The sequence below is a fragment of the Galeopterus variegatus genome, unplaced genomic scaffold (assembly GCF_000696425.1).
Source record: "Galeopterus variegatus unplaced genomic scaffold, G_variegatus-3.0.2 Scaffold1275, whole genome shotgun sequence".
In the NCBI taxonomy this organism is placed as follows: Eukaryota; Metazoa; Chordata; class Mammalia; order Dermoptera; family Cynocephalidae; genus Galeopterus; species Galeopterus variegatus.
In genome coordinates, this window is record NW_007727386.1 from 318,250 (window position 1) to 333,768 (window position 15,519).

Below are 15,519 nucleotides of genomic sequence, written 5' to 3' on the forward strand. Positions count from 1 at the left end.
CCCCCCCCCCCCCCCCCCCCCCCCTTTCTGTGTCCCTGGCTAGGTTGTGAGTTATTTGAAGGCAGGTACTTGCCTTTATTCATGTTTATATCCGCAGCATCTAATAAAATGTGTCTGAGATAGCAGTAACAATAATAGCTGTTATTCAGTGCTTAATATTATCTGCCAGTCATTGTGCTAGATGCCATATTTACTTTATAACTCTTCACAGTTGTTGATAAGATAGTTATTCTTTCTTTTTCTAAATAAAGAAACTTAAGAGAAATTATATGTAACTGGCCAGAGTGGCAAAGCCTACCTGACTCTAAAAACTTCTTCTCCTTATACCGTGCTGCTGTATCTCATATAATAGGGATAATTCCTATTGCTTTTTGCATTAATTGATAAACCTTGAAATGTATACTAGTCTAGCTTTTCTCAGAAGGCAAGGTTTTGCTTACACTCTTCCAGATAATTAGGTACTTGAGAGACATATTTTCCTTATTTTAAAGACCTCCAGAGAAATTCTTCCTTATAGTTAATCTAAGTCTCTCTTTCTATAGTTACTGAAAAGTAATGGCCAGAAAGAAAAGTCTAAAAAAGCATGCTTTGGAAAGTTTTCTTTAACTTCTTAAAACTAAGATGATCTTATGAATCAGTTAGATCTGGATTCTGACAATTATTAGCTGTAGGACCTTGGAGAGAATAGTTTCTTCCTGAAAGGACTGAAGAATTCATTGAGAAATTGTGTTTAAAGGGCCTTCCACAGGTTCTCACCACAGAGAAGATGCTTAATAAATGTTCATTTTCTTCCTTTTCCCTGAACGATTCCATTTTCACTGATTCCTAACAAACCTTACCTCAAGGACATACTTTCCTTTCTTTTCCCAAAATCTACTGTTATAAAAAGATAAAAATAATTGTGTATATAAAGTTATGCTGAAGTCTTTGTCAGAACCACATGGTTGTAGTAACTTCCTAGTTAATGTTGCAGGTTATAGAATTAAGGAAGTCAGCCTGTAGGCACACTTGATTCACTGATCAGATAAGTCCATCCACCGTGGTGAAAATGTCACCTTGATTTAATGCTCTTGGTCCTCCCTTTTCTGTTTAAATTTTAACTTCTCTTTGAAAAAACAAGTACACTTAATTTCAGAAGAGTTTGACAGGGTATCTTATGTCTGAAGAGTAATCAGCATTGTTTGAAATAGTTAGAAGAGCTGATTTCATTACCACCCCACTGTGGCAACAGCAGGGCACAGAGAAACAGCCAGGGAAAACTGCTCGTCACTTGCTCCTTTTGATTGGCATTGGGGTAGTTTTGTTGGTGATCCTGCTGAGCAAATCTGCATTGGTTGACATGTCTCCTGACAGAATAACTTTGAGACGTAAAAGCACAATTTGAGACATATCTAGGAGCTAAGAGGCAAAATCATATCTTAAAACTGCCTTTTCTCTCTTTCTTCTGATTGGCTAGGAATGAGAAGTGTTACGTTTGTAAATCCCTGGTTCCATTCAGAGAGTATCAGTGCCACGTAGATTCCTGTCTCCAGCTTGCAAGGGGTGACCAAGGAGATGAGCCTGAAGAGAGTGGTAGAATACGCTCAGCTGTGGAGAGGAAGCAGCGGCAACGGCTAAGGAACCCAAAGGTTTGTGTGGAGTGTTTTGGGAAAGGCTGCCCTCCTGATTCTTAGTTTTAAGAGGCCACAGTTATGTTCTGGGTGTTTTGTTTTGTTTTCCCTCCCTCCCTACTTCCCTCCTATTTATCTTGAAACAAGATTTGTGCTTTTAAAATTATTTTTTCTTTTAATTAAACACATGTTCATTGTAGAAAATATGGAAAGTTAAAAAAAAAAAAGTGTAGAGAATTCAGGGGCAATCATCACCCATAATCTAGCTACTCAAAGACAACTTTTAATATTTTGGCCTATTTTCTTCTAGTCTGTTTTTCAACACATTTTTAATGTTATCAACACTATTCTCTTTCACTTTCACTCACTCTCTCTCACTCTTTTTCTTTCGCTCTCTGTGTATGGATAACTACAATGGGGTTATGTCCCAATAAACCCATTGTAAGTTAAAAACACTGTAAGTTGAAAATTTGTTTAGTACCCTGATAAACCTATTGTAAAGTCAAAAAGTTCAAAGTCAGACTATCATAAGTCCATATGTTCCTTGAGTTACAATGAGGTTATGTTCTGATAAACCCATCATAAACTTGAAAAATCGTAAGTCAAACCATCATAAGTTGAGGACCATCTGTGTGTGTGTGTGTGTGTGTGTGTACACACAATACATACTATATATATATACACAAACACTATACACACACATACTATATATAGTACTATACTATATATAATTTTCTATCTTGTATTTATAAAAACTTAAGATATAGCATAAATACCTTTCTGGATTTATTTTAAAACTATTTTTAAAAATTGCTGTTAATGTTTGGATCACACAGTTGTTCACTTAACCATTTTCATATTATAGGGCTTCTAGATTCTTTCCAATTCTTCTGTATTATTATTATTATTTTTTTCCTTTTTGTCTTTTTTCGTGACCGGCAACGGATCGCAACCCTCAGTGTCGCGCCCGTACCGGACCGGGACCGGCAACGGGATTGCAACCCTCGGTGTTGGGCCCGCACCTCGCTCAGCCAGTGAGCGGCCGGTCTGTATGTGGGATCCGAACCCTTGGCGGGAGCGCCGCAGCACTCCCAAGCGGCGCACTGTAGCAGTGCGCCACCGGGCCGGCCCCCAATTCTTCTGTATTATAAGACTGTGTTTAAAACATTAATCAGTCTTTGTACCACTAATTATTTCCTTAGAATAGATTTCCTGAAGTAGAACTATTAGGGCAATAGACATAAACATTTTATTTTATTTCATTTTTTTATTTTTTATTTTTTTTTGTCTTTTTTTCGTGACCGGCAACGGATCGCAACCCTCAGTGTCGCCTCCGTACCGGACCGGGACCGGCAACGGGATCGCAACCCTCAGTGTTGCCCCCGCTCCTCGCTCAGCCAGTGAGCGGCCCGTCTGTATGTGGGATCCGAACCCTCGGCGGGAGCACCGCTGCACTTCCCAAGTGGCGCACTGTAGCAGTGCGCCACCGGGCCGGCCTGACATAAACATTTTAAAGTCTCTTGAAACGTACTGCCAAATTACTTTCCTGAAAGGATATTCAATTCATACCCCCACTGCCAAGAACACATGCAAGATCAACTCTGTTGAACAACTTATGTGCCCAGCCTTAGGAAGCTATGGGGTTTGGGCCCTGGTCACTGGAAGGATGGATATACTTTCTGGGCCTTGTAATTAGAGATCAGGAAGAGCAAGTCTTGGCTTAGAAATCAAAGATAAGGAAGGAGCTCCATATTCTAGGATTACTAACATAGCAGTCCCTGCACACACTAACATGGGGAAGGCTTTATTTGTCATGCCAGAAGAAAGGGACCTCTCTATGAATGGGGTGATTTAGAGGTGTCGATTTGGAGTTGGGGTTTATAGGGAAGTGCTTACTTATACTAGAGAGCCAGTTTATTCTTCTGGCAGCACTGCCTTCCTTGAAACTCTTATTTTCTATTTTTAATCTACCCAAGTCTACCATAGGTCAAAGGCTGCTGTTCTTTGATAAGATTTTAGTGGACTGATTTGGCTTGACTCTGGTATTCATTCCTGGATAATATTCTTGGTATAGAGATGTATTCTCTTCATTACGGTTTACTAGAAAGCAAAAGACTTCCCTAGAGCTATGCCTCCACGCCTCTTCTCTTCTGGAAACAGGTGTGATCTGGGCTAAGGAAGTTGTATTTTAGACTCTCTTCCATGAAGTAACCCTTTCATCTATTTTTCTCTGTAACAGGAAAAAGGCCACAGTGAAGGCCGACTCCTTAGTCTCTTGGAACAGTCTGAGCACACGACTGCAGGTAAGGACTCCTGGACGAGTTTTCTGGTCTTATGCCTGAGGCCTTCCAGTGGAGATAGCCACTGCCAACCCCTAGACTATTTGTTGGGGTTATGTGGGTGAACATTTGACACAATCAGCCAGACTTTGAGATTCTAGGTCATTTAGAAAGTAAAATCAAAAGGAAGATGGGGAAATACCCTGTTTTATTCATCATGTGTTTCATTTCAGGCTTTATAAAGCCTGGGATCATGACTGCCTGTTGAACTGGGAAGAAACATTTCCAAATCACAGGGAAATGACACAGGCCTCAAGTATACTTTATGAAGAATAAGCATGGAAAACCAGACATGCAAACATTATTGCCTCCTAATGTTTTGTGCATCATTCATATGTTATCATTAGTGTCCCAACTCCTGAGGGAGTGTAGGAAGTAACTTTGAGCCTAGAATTTAGGGAGCAGTATAGTGGATTGGTCAAGAGCATTACATAGAGTTAGTAATACCAACTTCATAGATTGCAAAGATTATATCTAGTAAAGATCCAGACATGTTCCCTGGAATAAGTATGCTCTTAAAAAATATTAGCTGCTGTTATTGATGTTGCTGTTGTTAAATTTCACTGGATGTAGATGGAAGAGGAGCTTTTGCTTAAGCCTGGTGAGGTTTGCTTATTGTCTAGTTCTAATAGTTCATTCTAATCAAGCAAATCTGTTGTACATTCTGACTAGAAAAAGGCAGCCTTTCCAAACCTCTCATCCTGCCGCCTCTAGATCACCAGGTTGTGAATCTCTGAAAGTGGCAGATTTCCCTTGACAACTCCTTATTCCTCAAGTCCAGATTTGAAGTAGATTTGTTCAGTAGCTGTTCATTCAAAAGTGTTCACCTCAGTACCTTTGCAGCTGAGCCTGTTGGATGCTAATGCTCACATTCTATTGGTCTGGGGATTAGGGATCTGAGCTACATGGATAGGCCTGATGAAAAGCAGTGCCTAAAACACAGGAAGCACAAGATCAGTGAGAAGTAGTATGATTACCAATACTACTTCCAGCATTATTACTTTTTCTCTCCTATCACAGATGCAGAGATAAAGACCAAGCCTGCAGAAACAAGCCTTCAGAAACAAGCCTACAGGTGAATAGGGGTGTGCACTTAGGTGTGGCTGTCAGTAGTTCCGAAAAGCACAGGATTGGTCCTGTGTTCTGTTGTAGTGCGATACTCAAATTGTTGAAGTAGAAATCACCGTGGAACTATTGAGACCTCTCTCTTTGTATAACTCTTGTTCTCCATATATCTTATCTAGGATAAGAATTGGATGGATAGATTGATTCACTAATAGTGTTAAAACAAGCAGATCAAAAGCTTTGTTTTACTCCTCCCTACCTCTCTGTCCCCATCCAACGCTGCTCTTCTGACCTCAGGCGGCTTGAGAATTTGGGTCTGAATCCTCATTCCCTCAGTGCCTAGTGTGGCTTTAGATGTATGATTTACCCGGGGTTTTCATCTATGAAAGCAGAATGATGTACTTATCTGGTTGGATTTTTACAAAGATTGTGTGTACTAATAATATATATAAAAGCCTCTGGTACAGTGCATAGCACATTCTTGGGGCTTAGTAGGTATATATTGAACATGAATTTTTCTGTTCTCTCTAGGGTGCCCTCACCAGGGGTGGAAGAGGCAGGCTGCAGCAGAGAGATGGAGAGTTCTCTTGCACACTTCGACTTAAATGAGTCTCCCATCAAGTCTTTTTTGGCCATTTCAGAAGTCACAGATTGCTTAGTGGACTTCAAAAAGCAAATTGCTGTCCAGCCAGGTAGCCGGACACGGACCAAAGCAGGCAGAGGAAGAAGGAGAAAATCCTGAATTTCTAGTGTCCAAAGGTTGACAAAACCATTAGCAATAGGGGTGGGCCATGTCCATTAAGCCCTAGTGGTCTCCAGTTCACTGTTGAGCAAGTTTTGACCCTGCAGTTCTTACCACCAGCACCCACTCAGCATCCTGGTTTTTATGTTTCCTATGATCTATACAGAAAACTGTGTATAGTATTCTGTTTTATAACAGTCTGTTTGAATTTACTTAAAGGAAAATTTAAATATATTTATCTATGTTTGTACGAAATCTTATTTCAATTTATGGAGATTTTCCTTTTTTCCTCTGTGTTGTGGGATTTGGGGTGGGGATATTTTAATTATAGATGTAGTTCTCAGACTCATAAATTACAAGTTTCTGAATGAATTTCATTACTGATCTTTGACATACGATTTATATTCACTTCATGTGTAGTGTACAGTTCTGAACACTGTGTCATTACTCCCTTGACTGTTTCTGACATCATTCTGGGAGGTACCAGGGGCATTGAATCCTACTTCTTATTCTGCTGTCCCTACCATTCAGTGACCTGTCACTTCATCTTGCGGTCGTTACTCAGTTAAGAATTCTTAGCCAGACCATAGGGCCTTTGCGGGATGTATCTTTGCCATTCTTCCCAGGAACTTGTAAGTGAATCCTCTGTTATGAGTACCTGTGCAATTATTTTCCTAAGTAGATTAACCAGTGGGAATGCCAGACATATTCATCTGTTCAAACCAAGATTGGTTCTCTTGCTGCCAAAGGTCATTGCAGCAACAGGAAATAGCTTCTATTTCAATAACATTCCTCAAGTAGTGCACATTCTCCACCACATTGCCTGGGAGCTTCTAGTACAGAACAGAGATGTAGTCTGTTCTCAGTGCACAGGCAGACTTCAAAAATGAAAGGATGTCAAATGGCAGAAGCTACCACCTGAAGGATAAGACCAAACAAGTATGTTTTAGCCCAGGCTGATTTGAAGATGTAATGAAAGATTGCAGGAGGTGGCTATTGACCAGGAAATGAACTTGGGACGGGATAAACAGGCACATTACTCAGACTCTCCTTACTTCTGATTTATCATGTCCAAAGTGACCTTTTCCCTTTGTTTAAAATGACAATGAGGTGTGTGTTAGACTGGGGAGTTCACAGATGGGAGGGATGGAAGGAAGATACAGGCACAGGAATTCAGGTTCTGCCTAAGGCACTTTTTCACACAAGTTCTTTGAGTTAGAAGGTGACAGGATGACAGGCTCACTGTCTATTCTTTCTATAGATGATTTTTTGCTGTTGGATGGCACTGACATTGCAGCCAGCATCACATAAATAATCACTGTTATTTTTTAAGCAAGAATTGTGGTCCAGGAAATATATGTGCCTTCATTTAATCCTCACAGCAACCATATAAGGTAGGTATCTCCACTTTTCAGATGAGGAAACAGAGGCTCAAAGAAAGAAAGAAAGCCACTCTTTATTCATGGCAGTGAGACCACAGTACTCTTCAGTACTAAAGAAAATGCTGTATTTTGACTCTAGTATTATTTTCCTGTTTTTCTTCTGACAAAAAGTAGTTTATCAGTTATGTTCCATAAGCTTAACTCTCGCTCATCTTCTCTCTCATTAAATGGCAATTTATTGGAGGTGGAGCTCTATAAACAGGGGATAGTGTGTTAATCTTTCTGCCTGAAGATAAGAAAAGAGGAAGGGCTGCTTCTAGAAAATGAATTATTTAGTTTAAAATTGGGTCTCCATAGAACATGGACCAGTGGTAGGAGGGCATGGATCAACCAGACCAGACCCATACACTTAATTATTAGCTAATGGGGAGTCAAGGGAAGAGCAGCTGCCACCACCCCCACCTTCCCCTAGCTGTCTCTGGAAAGGGCTGCTTGTTTATCCACAGTCTTATTCTCTCCATGCTGTGGTCCTGTGGGAGGATCATTAGTGAAAGAGTGAAGAGATAAAGTGGAAAGTGTGTCTTATCAACCCAAGTCTGCACTTTTAGGTTCTGATACAAGTTACTCAGCTTCTCTGAGACCTTGTTTCCTTGTACATAAAATGGGAAAAGTCATAATTAAAGGGTTCTAAGGATTAACATAATGTGTATAAAGGCTCTAGCATAATATTAGTCATGTAGATGGTGATGAGTAAGTGCCAGCAGTTGTTACTAATGTGATACTTACTGCTAGTTTTGTGTGTCATAAGTAGTGTTGCAGTGAGGAGTGGAAGGGCGGGGGGGGGGGTGAAGATGCAAGAGGAGACAGTTCTCAGGGGAGTGAATACTCAGGAGGGACTACCCTAGCTCCATCAACCACCAGCCATCCACAGACAGCATAGGTCCTGGGCATTTAGAGCTCTCTTAGGGTTCTGCTGCATCTTGAAACATGGCAAGCAGCTATCCTGCCAGTGTTGCTGACTCACGGAGAGCTGGAAGCTCCATGAACTTCACAAGCTATTGCCATAAATTTGCAGAGAGAAGGGGACTAGTGTTAGGCACTGTAGTTGTATTACTTCATTTCATCCTTACAACAGCCCTCTAGCAGAGGCTGTGTCTTGCCCATTTCCCCTGGGCACTCACCATTCCACTATATATCCACAGGGTTCTATTGCAAGTACCCGTGACTGCCTGTCTGAGGACTTCTCTTGGCTTGTGTTGGTACAAGCTGAGAATACCAGGGAGTTAGTGCTCCTGGAGCCGCTGTCAGCCAGTGAACATGGGAATTGGAGGATAAATATCCCAGCTTCATCACTCCTCAAGTGGAACAACTCTGAGGCACATTCTACCTGTCTCTCAGGGTTCCCTGTGGGATTGAACCTCAGTAGCTCCCAACAGCAACTTAATTACAAACACTCTGTTGACTTTTTCCCCTTCTTACCTCACTTCCAACTCCACTCTCAGTGCTTGCTGGATCAGGATCAGGACTAGGGTGAGGCGCTGTCACTCTTGGGTTCATGTAAGTACAGGGAACCTGAGAGGGTCTCTACATTTACTTGCATGAACCTGAGAGGGTCTCTACGTTCTGCACCATAGGGATCTCACTTGCATCACCCTAATCCTGGCCTGTCCTGGATCACTTCCAAATATAGTATTAGTACTCAAGTTAGGTCTGTTTCTCGGGGGGACTCAGCCTAAAGCAAATCGTATGTAGAAGTTAGTCTACATGTCTTGCTCATGGAAAACTGAAGCTCAGAGAAGTGAAGAAATATGCCTAAGATCATACAGCTGGTAAATGGAATGGGCTTTGAACCCAGGTCTGACACCAGAGCTAATGCTCTCTGTACTATACTACACTACCTCTTACTTACCCATCGAGTCACAAAACTAATGACTCAATGGCAATTTCAGGTTTGATTGGGCTCATTCTCACCTGTGAGGCAGGGCAGCTTTGGCCTTAAGTTGATTTTAACAAATGGGAATTTGGGGAAGGGGAAGCAGGTACTTAGTGGGTGAGAGGGCTGGTGGTTGCCAGTGGGAAGATGGAAGAGTTTGTACCCTTAGAGTGGAAAGACTGCTGAAACCATATGTATCAGGAAGGCAGAAAGAGGTTACTTCCTATTAGTTTCAAAAGCCCTGGACTATTGAGGTTGTGGGAGGGCTATTCAATTTAACAAAAATTACCTGATGCATATTCCATGTTGGGTCTAGAACTGGCCCCTAAGGCTCCAAAGATGAATAAGAAACACTCTCTGGAGACCACAATGCAGTGGAGAAGCTGAATACAAAAACAGATGATTTTAATAAACTTGTAAATGCAACGATGCAAAGAAATCCTAGATACTATGAAACCCACAGGCAGGCCACACTCAGACAGGGTCAGGGCCAGGAAGAGCCTGTCAAAGTAGGGCTCCCCATTGTCATTGATGACTGAGCTGTAGTTTAATGAATGAAGAAACAGATAAAAAGGTTGTAGAAGCCAAAGGGGAAGTCATGCCAGACGAATCAACATGAACAAAGACACAACAGAAACAGTTTAATGCACATAGGAGAGCTGGAAGATACAGCCACAGTGTAAGGGGTGTGGAAGGAATGGTGTGAGAGGTTATTGACGGTGTATGTCTGGCTGTGGGCACTTAGACAGTGAGAAGCAAGCCTGTGAGCAAGCTCAGAGCAGGGAGGGTCTGGCCTCCTAGCCCAGCAGTGGTTCTCTAGCTGGGCCAGCCCCTCCCCCAGCTGATCCTCTCCCCATTCCTTAGTTCCTTCTGGACAGCTGGAGATTGGCACTAAGGGACTGTGAGGAAACCTTGTCAGAACTTATCCTGCCCCTTGTTGGTTAGTGGCCATCTGGTGTCTGAAAAGAACTGCTAGCAGCTGCTGTTCCTGTGCTGTAGCCATGGCTATCACAGCTGCTCATAAACCTCAAGCCCAGCTGGCCTCTTCCATTGTCCTTCACCCAGACCTTCCCTGGCACTCTTACTAGGGGGCCGGGACCCCCACTCCTGGGGAAATTGTTCAGGACTTCCAGAAACACAGATGAGGAGCCCTGACAATGCTTGTCAGGGGTGTATCCACCCTGGCTCAAGAGACTGCAGACTCTGGCTATCAGAATGAATCACAGCTGGGCATTTCACATTCAGTTCCATGTTCTTTCCTGATGAAACAAAGTTGAGGGAGACTAGAACCCCAGGCTAGTCAGGATGCTATCTTGTGGGTGACACAGCCAAGCTGCCATCCCAATCCCCCACTTAACTGCATTTTAGAGCCTATATACCTGGTTGGTACCCAGTAAACTGCAACAGGCCTGATGTGTGGCATGTTTCCAGGCCTCGACATGCCAAAACTGGTACAGGAACCACTCACTGTTCCTGGTCTTCATCCTGGTGTCATGTGGAGGCCTTTATTATCTGTGAATAATGGTAAGGTTATTGCTGATGAGGTAGCTTGAAGTTTTAGAGTCTGCCCACCAATTTGCCTGAAACGAAGATTGTTGTGGTCTGCCTAATCTCCTACAGTGGTGCCTAAGATTCTGTGTATTTGTGGAGACTAGTTCAGGAGAAAAACAGCTTGGTGGCCAACAGCTCTACAGCAGCCTGAGACTCCCCTTCTTCCAGTAGAGAAGATCCATGGTGTGAACCTACTCCTCTCTCCTTGGCCTACAGACTAAAGACTAGACTCTACAATCTGGCTGTCACCTCGTCTCCCACCATTTATGTCTGCTTATGTGTATCCTCTTTAGGCCCTTGGAGTTGCACCCCATTCCCTGAAGGCACCTATGTGTTTGTGATCTATGATTTTGTACATGTTCTCCTCTTTGTCAAGGACCACCTCTGTCAGCATACAGCTGCTCTTCCTTTGAGGCTCAGCTTCCGTAACTTGCCCTGCCCACCCTCGGACACAGTTAGTTCATCTTGTGTTCCTACATTGCCTCTTGCTCATTAGTACTTACCACGTTTGGGGAGGTTATTTATTATACTGCATATTTCCCAGACTAGGCTCCAGCTCCTTTCCAGGGGTGAGCCACCACCTTGGAAATCGAGAATCCGAGAGTTTGTAAAATAAACAGAGCTCCTGGTTTTGCAGAGGGGATGTCCCAGGACTGTTGACCCAATTCAGGGCTCTAACTTCCTGTGGTCGTCTTACTTAAGTTTGCACCACAGTTCTGCCTACCCTGGGCTTCCGTTAGGGCAGACTTGGAAGGAAGTTCCTGGTAAGCAGTGAAGGAAGAGGGTGCGGCTTGGGGACATTATAACTCAAGTCGTTTCTGAGTTTCACTTTCGGGTACAGACCATTGTCACTGGGGTTCTTCACACTGAGAGAGAAGAGCTCAGATCTGAGGAGAGTAACCAATTGCCGCATCTCCTGGGTAAGTGCTTCCTTGGTCAAATTCCAATCTGCTTCATCCTCAGGCCTCTTGTCCTCAATCTCAATCCTCCTGCTTGGCCCACATCAGAAGAAGTGGAGGCTGGGAAGAGTAAGCCAGCTGGACCTCAATGGATGGCAGCTCCCCTCCTCAGCAGGGCTATCTTTCAGGAGGAAAGCTCACTCCGTGTAGCTAGTTTAGCTAAGGGAAGACTAGAGACCCTGGGCTGGGTTCTAGTGATAGAGCAATGAAGAAAACATATCCCTCCCCACAGGGACTCTCAGCAGGAAGAGACAGACCTGAAATATTTACCAAGAGTGTAAATACTGGGGTTACCTGGAGAAAGCTTCACAGTCTCAGGCATGTAGAAGTGTTGAATAAATATTGAGCAGATGAAAGGAATAAATGAGAATGAGTGAGTGAGTGAGTGAATGAGCTAGCTGGGCTTCAGAAGGAGAAGGCCACATGTGTAGCCCTTAGCCCTTTCCAAATGTAATTGCCTCAGTTTCCTCATTTTATTCTTGAAACAGACCTGTAACATATAGATGAACACTCCACATTCCCCTTTGACAGATTTGGAAACTGTAGGTATATGTGATCTAGGAAAGATTTGTTAGAAACTGATTTCTTGGTTTATCAAACAAGAAAAAAATTCCCCCTTACCTCCACTTCGAAAAAGCTGTATTAGAGGGGCCGGCCCATTGTTAGAAACTGATTTCTTGGTTTATCAAACAAGAAAAAAATTCCCCCTTACCTCCACTTCCAAAAAGCTGTATTAGAGGGGCCGGCCCATGTCTCACTTGGGAGAGTGCGGTGCTGATAACACCAAGGCCACGGGTTTGGATCCCTATATAGGGATGGCAGGTTTGCTCATTTGGGAGAGCGTGGTGCTGACAACACCAAGTCAAGGGTTAAGATCCCCTTACTGGTCATCTTTTTTAAAAAAACGAAAAACCAAAAAGCTATATTAGCACATACCTATGCCAAATCCTGTGCTGAGCATCAAAGATGCAGAGGTGACTCAAGCTGGTTGGGACTGGGAGGTGAACAGACTAGAAACAGAGGTATCAGGAGGCTGTTGGATGGTCTAGGGCAGTAGCTGTGGGAATGGGGAGGAAAGGATACATGGGAGAGCTCTTTCACAGAGCATGAGATCCAATTTCTTAGAGAAGGTAAGGGTCAGGAATGTACATGGGCAACCTGAACGGCTGTGTGAGTGAGCAAACCCTCCTGATGCCTCCAACCAAGCTGGAGAACAAAAGAGTTTTGCAGGGGAAAAGTGAAGGAGAAAATGAGTGTGGCTTTGATTGTTGAGTTTGAGGAGCCTCTGCAGCATCAAGATAGTGAAGTCTAACAGACCATTGGAGTTTAGGATTTGGCTCAAGACAGGTAGATTTGGGAGTCATGACGCAGAGGTCTTAATCAAACCTTGAGGGTGGGTGAGATAAAGGGAGTGTGGAGAAGAGGGGATGGCCAGAAACTTGGGAACTCGATTGTTTAAAGGGATAGAGGAGAAGTTATTGACAAGACAGTGAGGATGGCTGTTGAAGCCAAGGAAGAGGAGAATTTTGTAGCAAAAGCTCATGGCTTTGGGTGCCTGAGAAAGGGTAGCGAGGATGGGGATTGAGGAAAAGGTTTGGAATTGGGCAGTTAGGAGGTCATAGGTGACCTTGGAGAGGACAAATACATGGGAGTGATGGGGGTAGGGGATGAGGAAGGGTTGCAGGGGTGGGAAGGTACTATCTTTCCAGAAGTTTTGCTGTTGCAAGGAGTAGAGGTAGAGTGACTCAGTAGACTGATATTGGGCCCTCTATCCCTAAAGGGCACCTGAATCACTGAAGGCTCCCTTGGGGACTACCTGGAACAGCAATAGCACCTCTAGCTTGGGTGAACAAAATACCTGACATTTCTGCAGTCCTTTACATTGTGCAAAGGACCATTTACTCCTTTAATCCTCACAACTTAATTTCTTTCATGTTGTAGAAAAAGAAATTGAGGCTCATAGAATTTTGATTCAGATTCAGCTAAATAAATCTGAACATACACTCTGAACAAGGTTCTTTTGCTTTCATTATCTCATTTGCTCCACACAGCCCTTTGAATTACGTTGGCCGCACTTCACAGATGAAGAAAAATTGAGAGACCTGGTGCCGATGCCTTGTGGGGAGCTGGGTCCTTGGCTCTGAGCACAGGGCTCTCTCTGCTCTGCATCACTGCACCTTCCAAAACCCACCCATAAGCGGACATTTGTGTTGCACATTACATTTCATAAAGCATTTCCCCAGGTGTTACTCCATTTAGTGTTCACAACAGCCTTGGGAGGATAGATATTATTTCCTCTTGTTTTACTGATGAAGATCCTGAAATTCAAAGAAGTCATAAATGATTTGCCCAAAGTCATGCCATTAGTGCAACCTCTTTCCAAAGCACAGATACACTTCTGTCCATATCTCCCTGTCACCTTCAGGATGAAATTCATGTGCCTTAGCCTGGAATAAAGTCTGTCCATAGTCAAGCCTTCCTGCTTCTCTGGCAGGTCTGTAGTCCTTTCTTACCTCACACCTTTTGTTCCAAAGCTCTAGCATTCCTTGACCTCCCAACCATAGCAGCATGTCTGTCTACTACAGGCATTCATCTCTATCACTGCCTGTGCCAACTGTACTGTGATTGTTGGTAAGGCTGTGAGATCCCTGAGGGCAGGACTTAGGTCTGCTTCTTCTGTGCCCCAGCATCTGGCATGGTAGACATTTGGAACCCATGAATGAATGAATGAAAGAATGAGTGAATGGTGTTTGAACTTGAAATCAGCCTTCCCAGTGCTGTCACGTTACATATGCTTCTGCAAAACAAGGGCCTTCTGGTTGATTACTAAAGGATCTTTGGTGGTTAGAAGTTCTGAATTCTGCCCACAGCTTCCTTCCTGGTCCTTTTCAGAAGAAAGGAAGTTGAGGGTTTGGGTTATAGCCTCCTAGGGCTTTTAGTGGAAGGGTTGACTTGCACTGTCCCTTTTCTCCTATAGGTAGCCATTCCCCATTGTGGAACCACATGGACTCCATTGGGCCTGTAGAATTGCTGCATGGAGAAGGAGCCCCAGGCTGCCCCCAGGAGGGCTTGTCCTGTCCCTCCGACAGCTCAGAGCTGGTAAGTTCAGCACTGGGTTCCCAGCTCATGCTTATTCAAGGCTGTCAAGAGTAGGACGACTGAAAATGCCATGGGGACCTGGGCTCACGCCCATGCAGCCCCTTTCCAATTTATCAAGCCTTTCATATCCAATCGGGTGACTATCTCCTGTGAGGCTCTGTATTAGTCTGTTTTCTGTTGCTTATAACAGAATACCTTAAACTTGGTAATTTATAAAGAAATAGAATTTATTTCTTACAGTTTTGGAGGCCGGGAAGTCCACAGTCATGGGGGTTCATCTGGTGGGGGCCTTCTGGGTGGGAACTCTCTACAGGATCCCTTGGTGACCAGGGTATTACATGGCCAGAACTGGGAAGAGCTCTTTCATGTGCTCCTTACAAAGCCACCAGTGCACACCTACAATATTTCATTACTCCATGAATGGATTAATCCATTCATGAGGGCACAGTCCTCACAATCCAAACACCTCTCAAAGGTCCCACCTTTCAAATATCATAATTAAATTTCCCATCCTCTTAACACCATTACGGTGGGGACCAAGTTTCCAACACATGAACTTTGGGGGACAGGCTCCAAACAACAAGAAGTGGCCTATCATCTTATAGATGAGGAAGAAAGAGCTTAGGGAGGTGAAGTGACTTGAGTTTAAGGCATAACAGGAGCTTGAGCTGAGGGGTTTCAGCTCCAAATCTATCATTTTTTTACTGCCTTGCTAAACAGGTGCTGCCCCAGCCCCAAATGCATTGACCCAGTCTAGAATGGACCCTCCCAGTGTTTTCTGGTAAAAAGCTATGTTCTTTTTTTTTTTTTTTTTTTTTGTCTTTTTCCGTGTCCAGCAA

The 15,519-nt window shown here is 43.5% G+C and overlaps 2 protein-coding genes across 2 annotated transcripts in view; both read left to right on the forward strand.

Annotated features, from left to right (window-relative positions):
- Positions 1-6,011, forward strand: part of UIMC1 (ubiquitin interaction motif containing 1) — a 151,370-nt gene extending 145,359 nt beyond the window's left edge. The window contains exons 12-15 of the mRNA XM_008576034.1: positions 1,457-1,628; positions 3,850-3,913; positions 4,970-5,024; positions 5,546-6,011. Of these exons, the coding sequence (XP_008574256.1) occupies positions 1,457-1,628; positions 3,850-3,913; positions 4,970-5,024; positions 5,546-5,756 (502 nt within the window). The 3' untranslated portion in view covers positions 5,757-6,011. The remainder of the gene's footprint in view (positions 1-1,456; positions 1,629-3,849; positions 3,914-4,969; positions 5,025-5,545) is intronic.
- An 8,573-nt stretch (positions 6,012-14,584) lies between these two features.
- Positions 14,585-15,519, forward strand: part of HK3 (hexokinase 3 (white cell)) — a 14,578-nt gene continuing 13,643 nt past the window's right edge. Inside the window, exon 1 of the mRNA XM_008576038.1 lies at positions 14,585-14,680. Coding sequence (XP_008574260.1) covers positions 14,585-14,680 — 96 coding nt within the window. The remainder of the gene's footprint in view (positions 14,681-15,519) is intronic.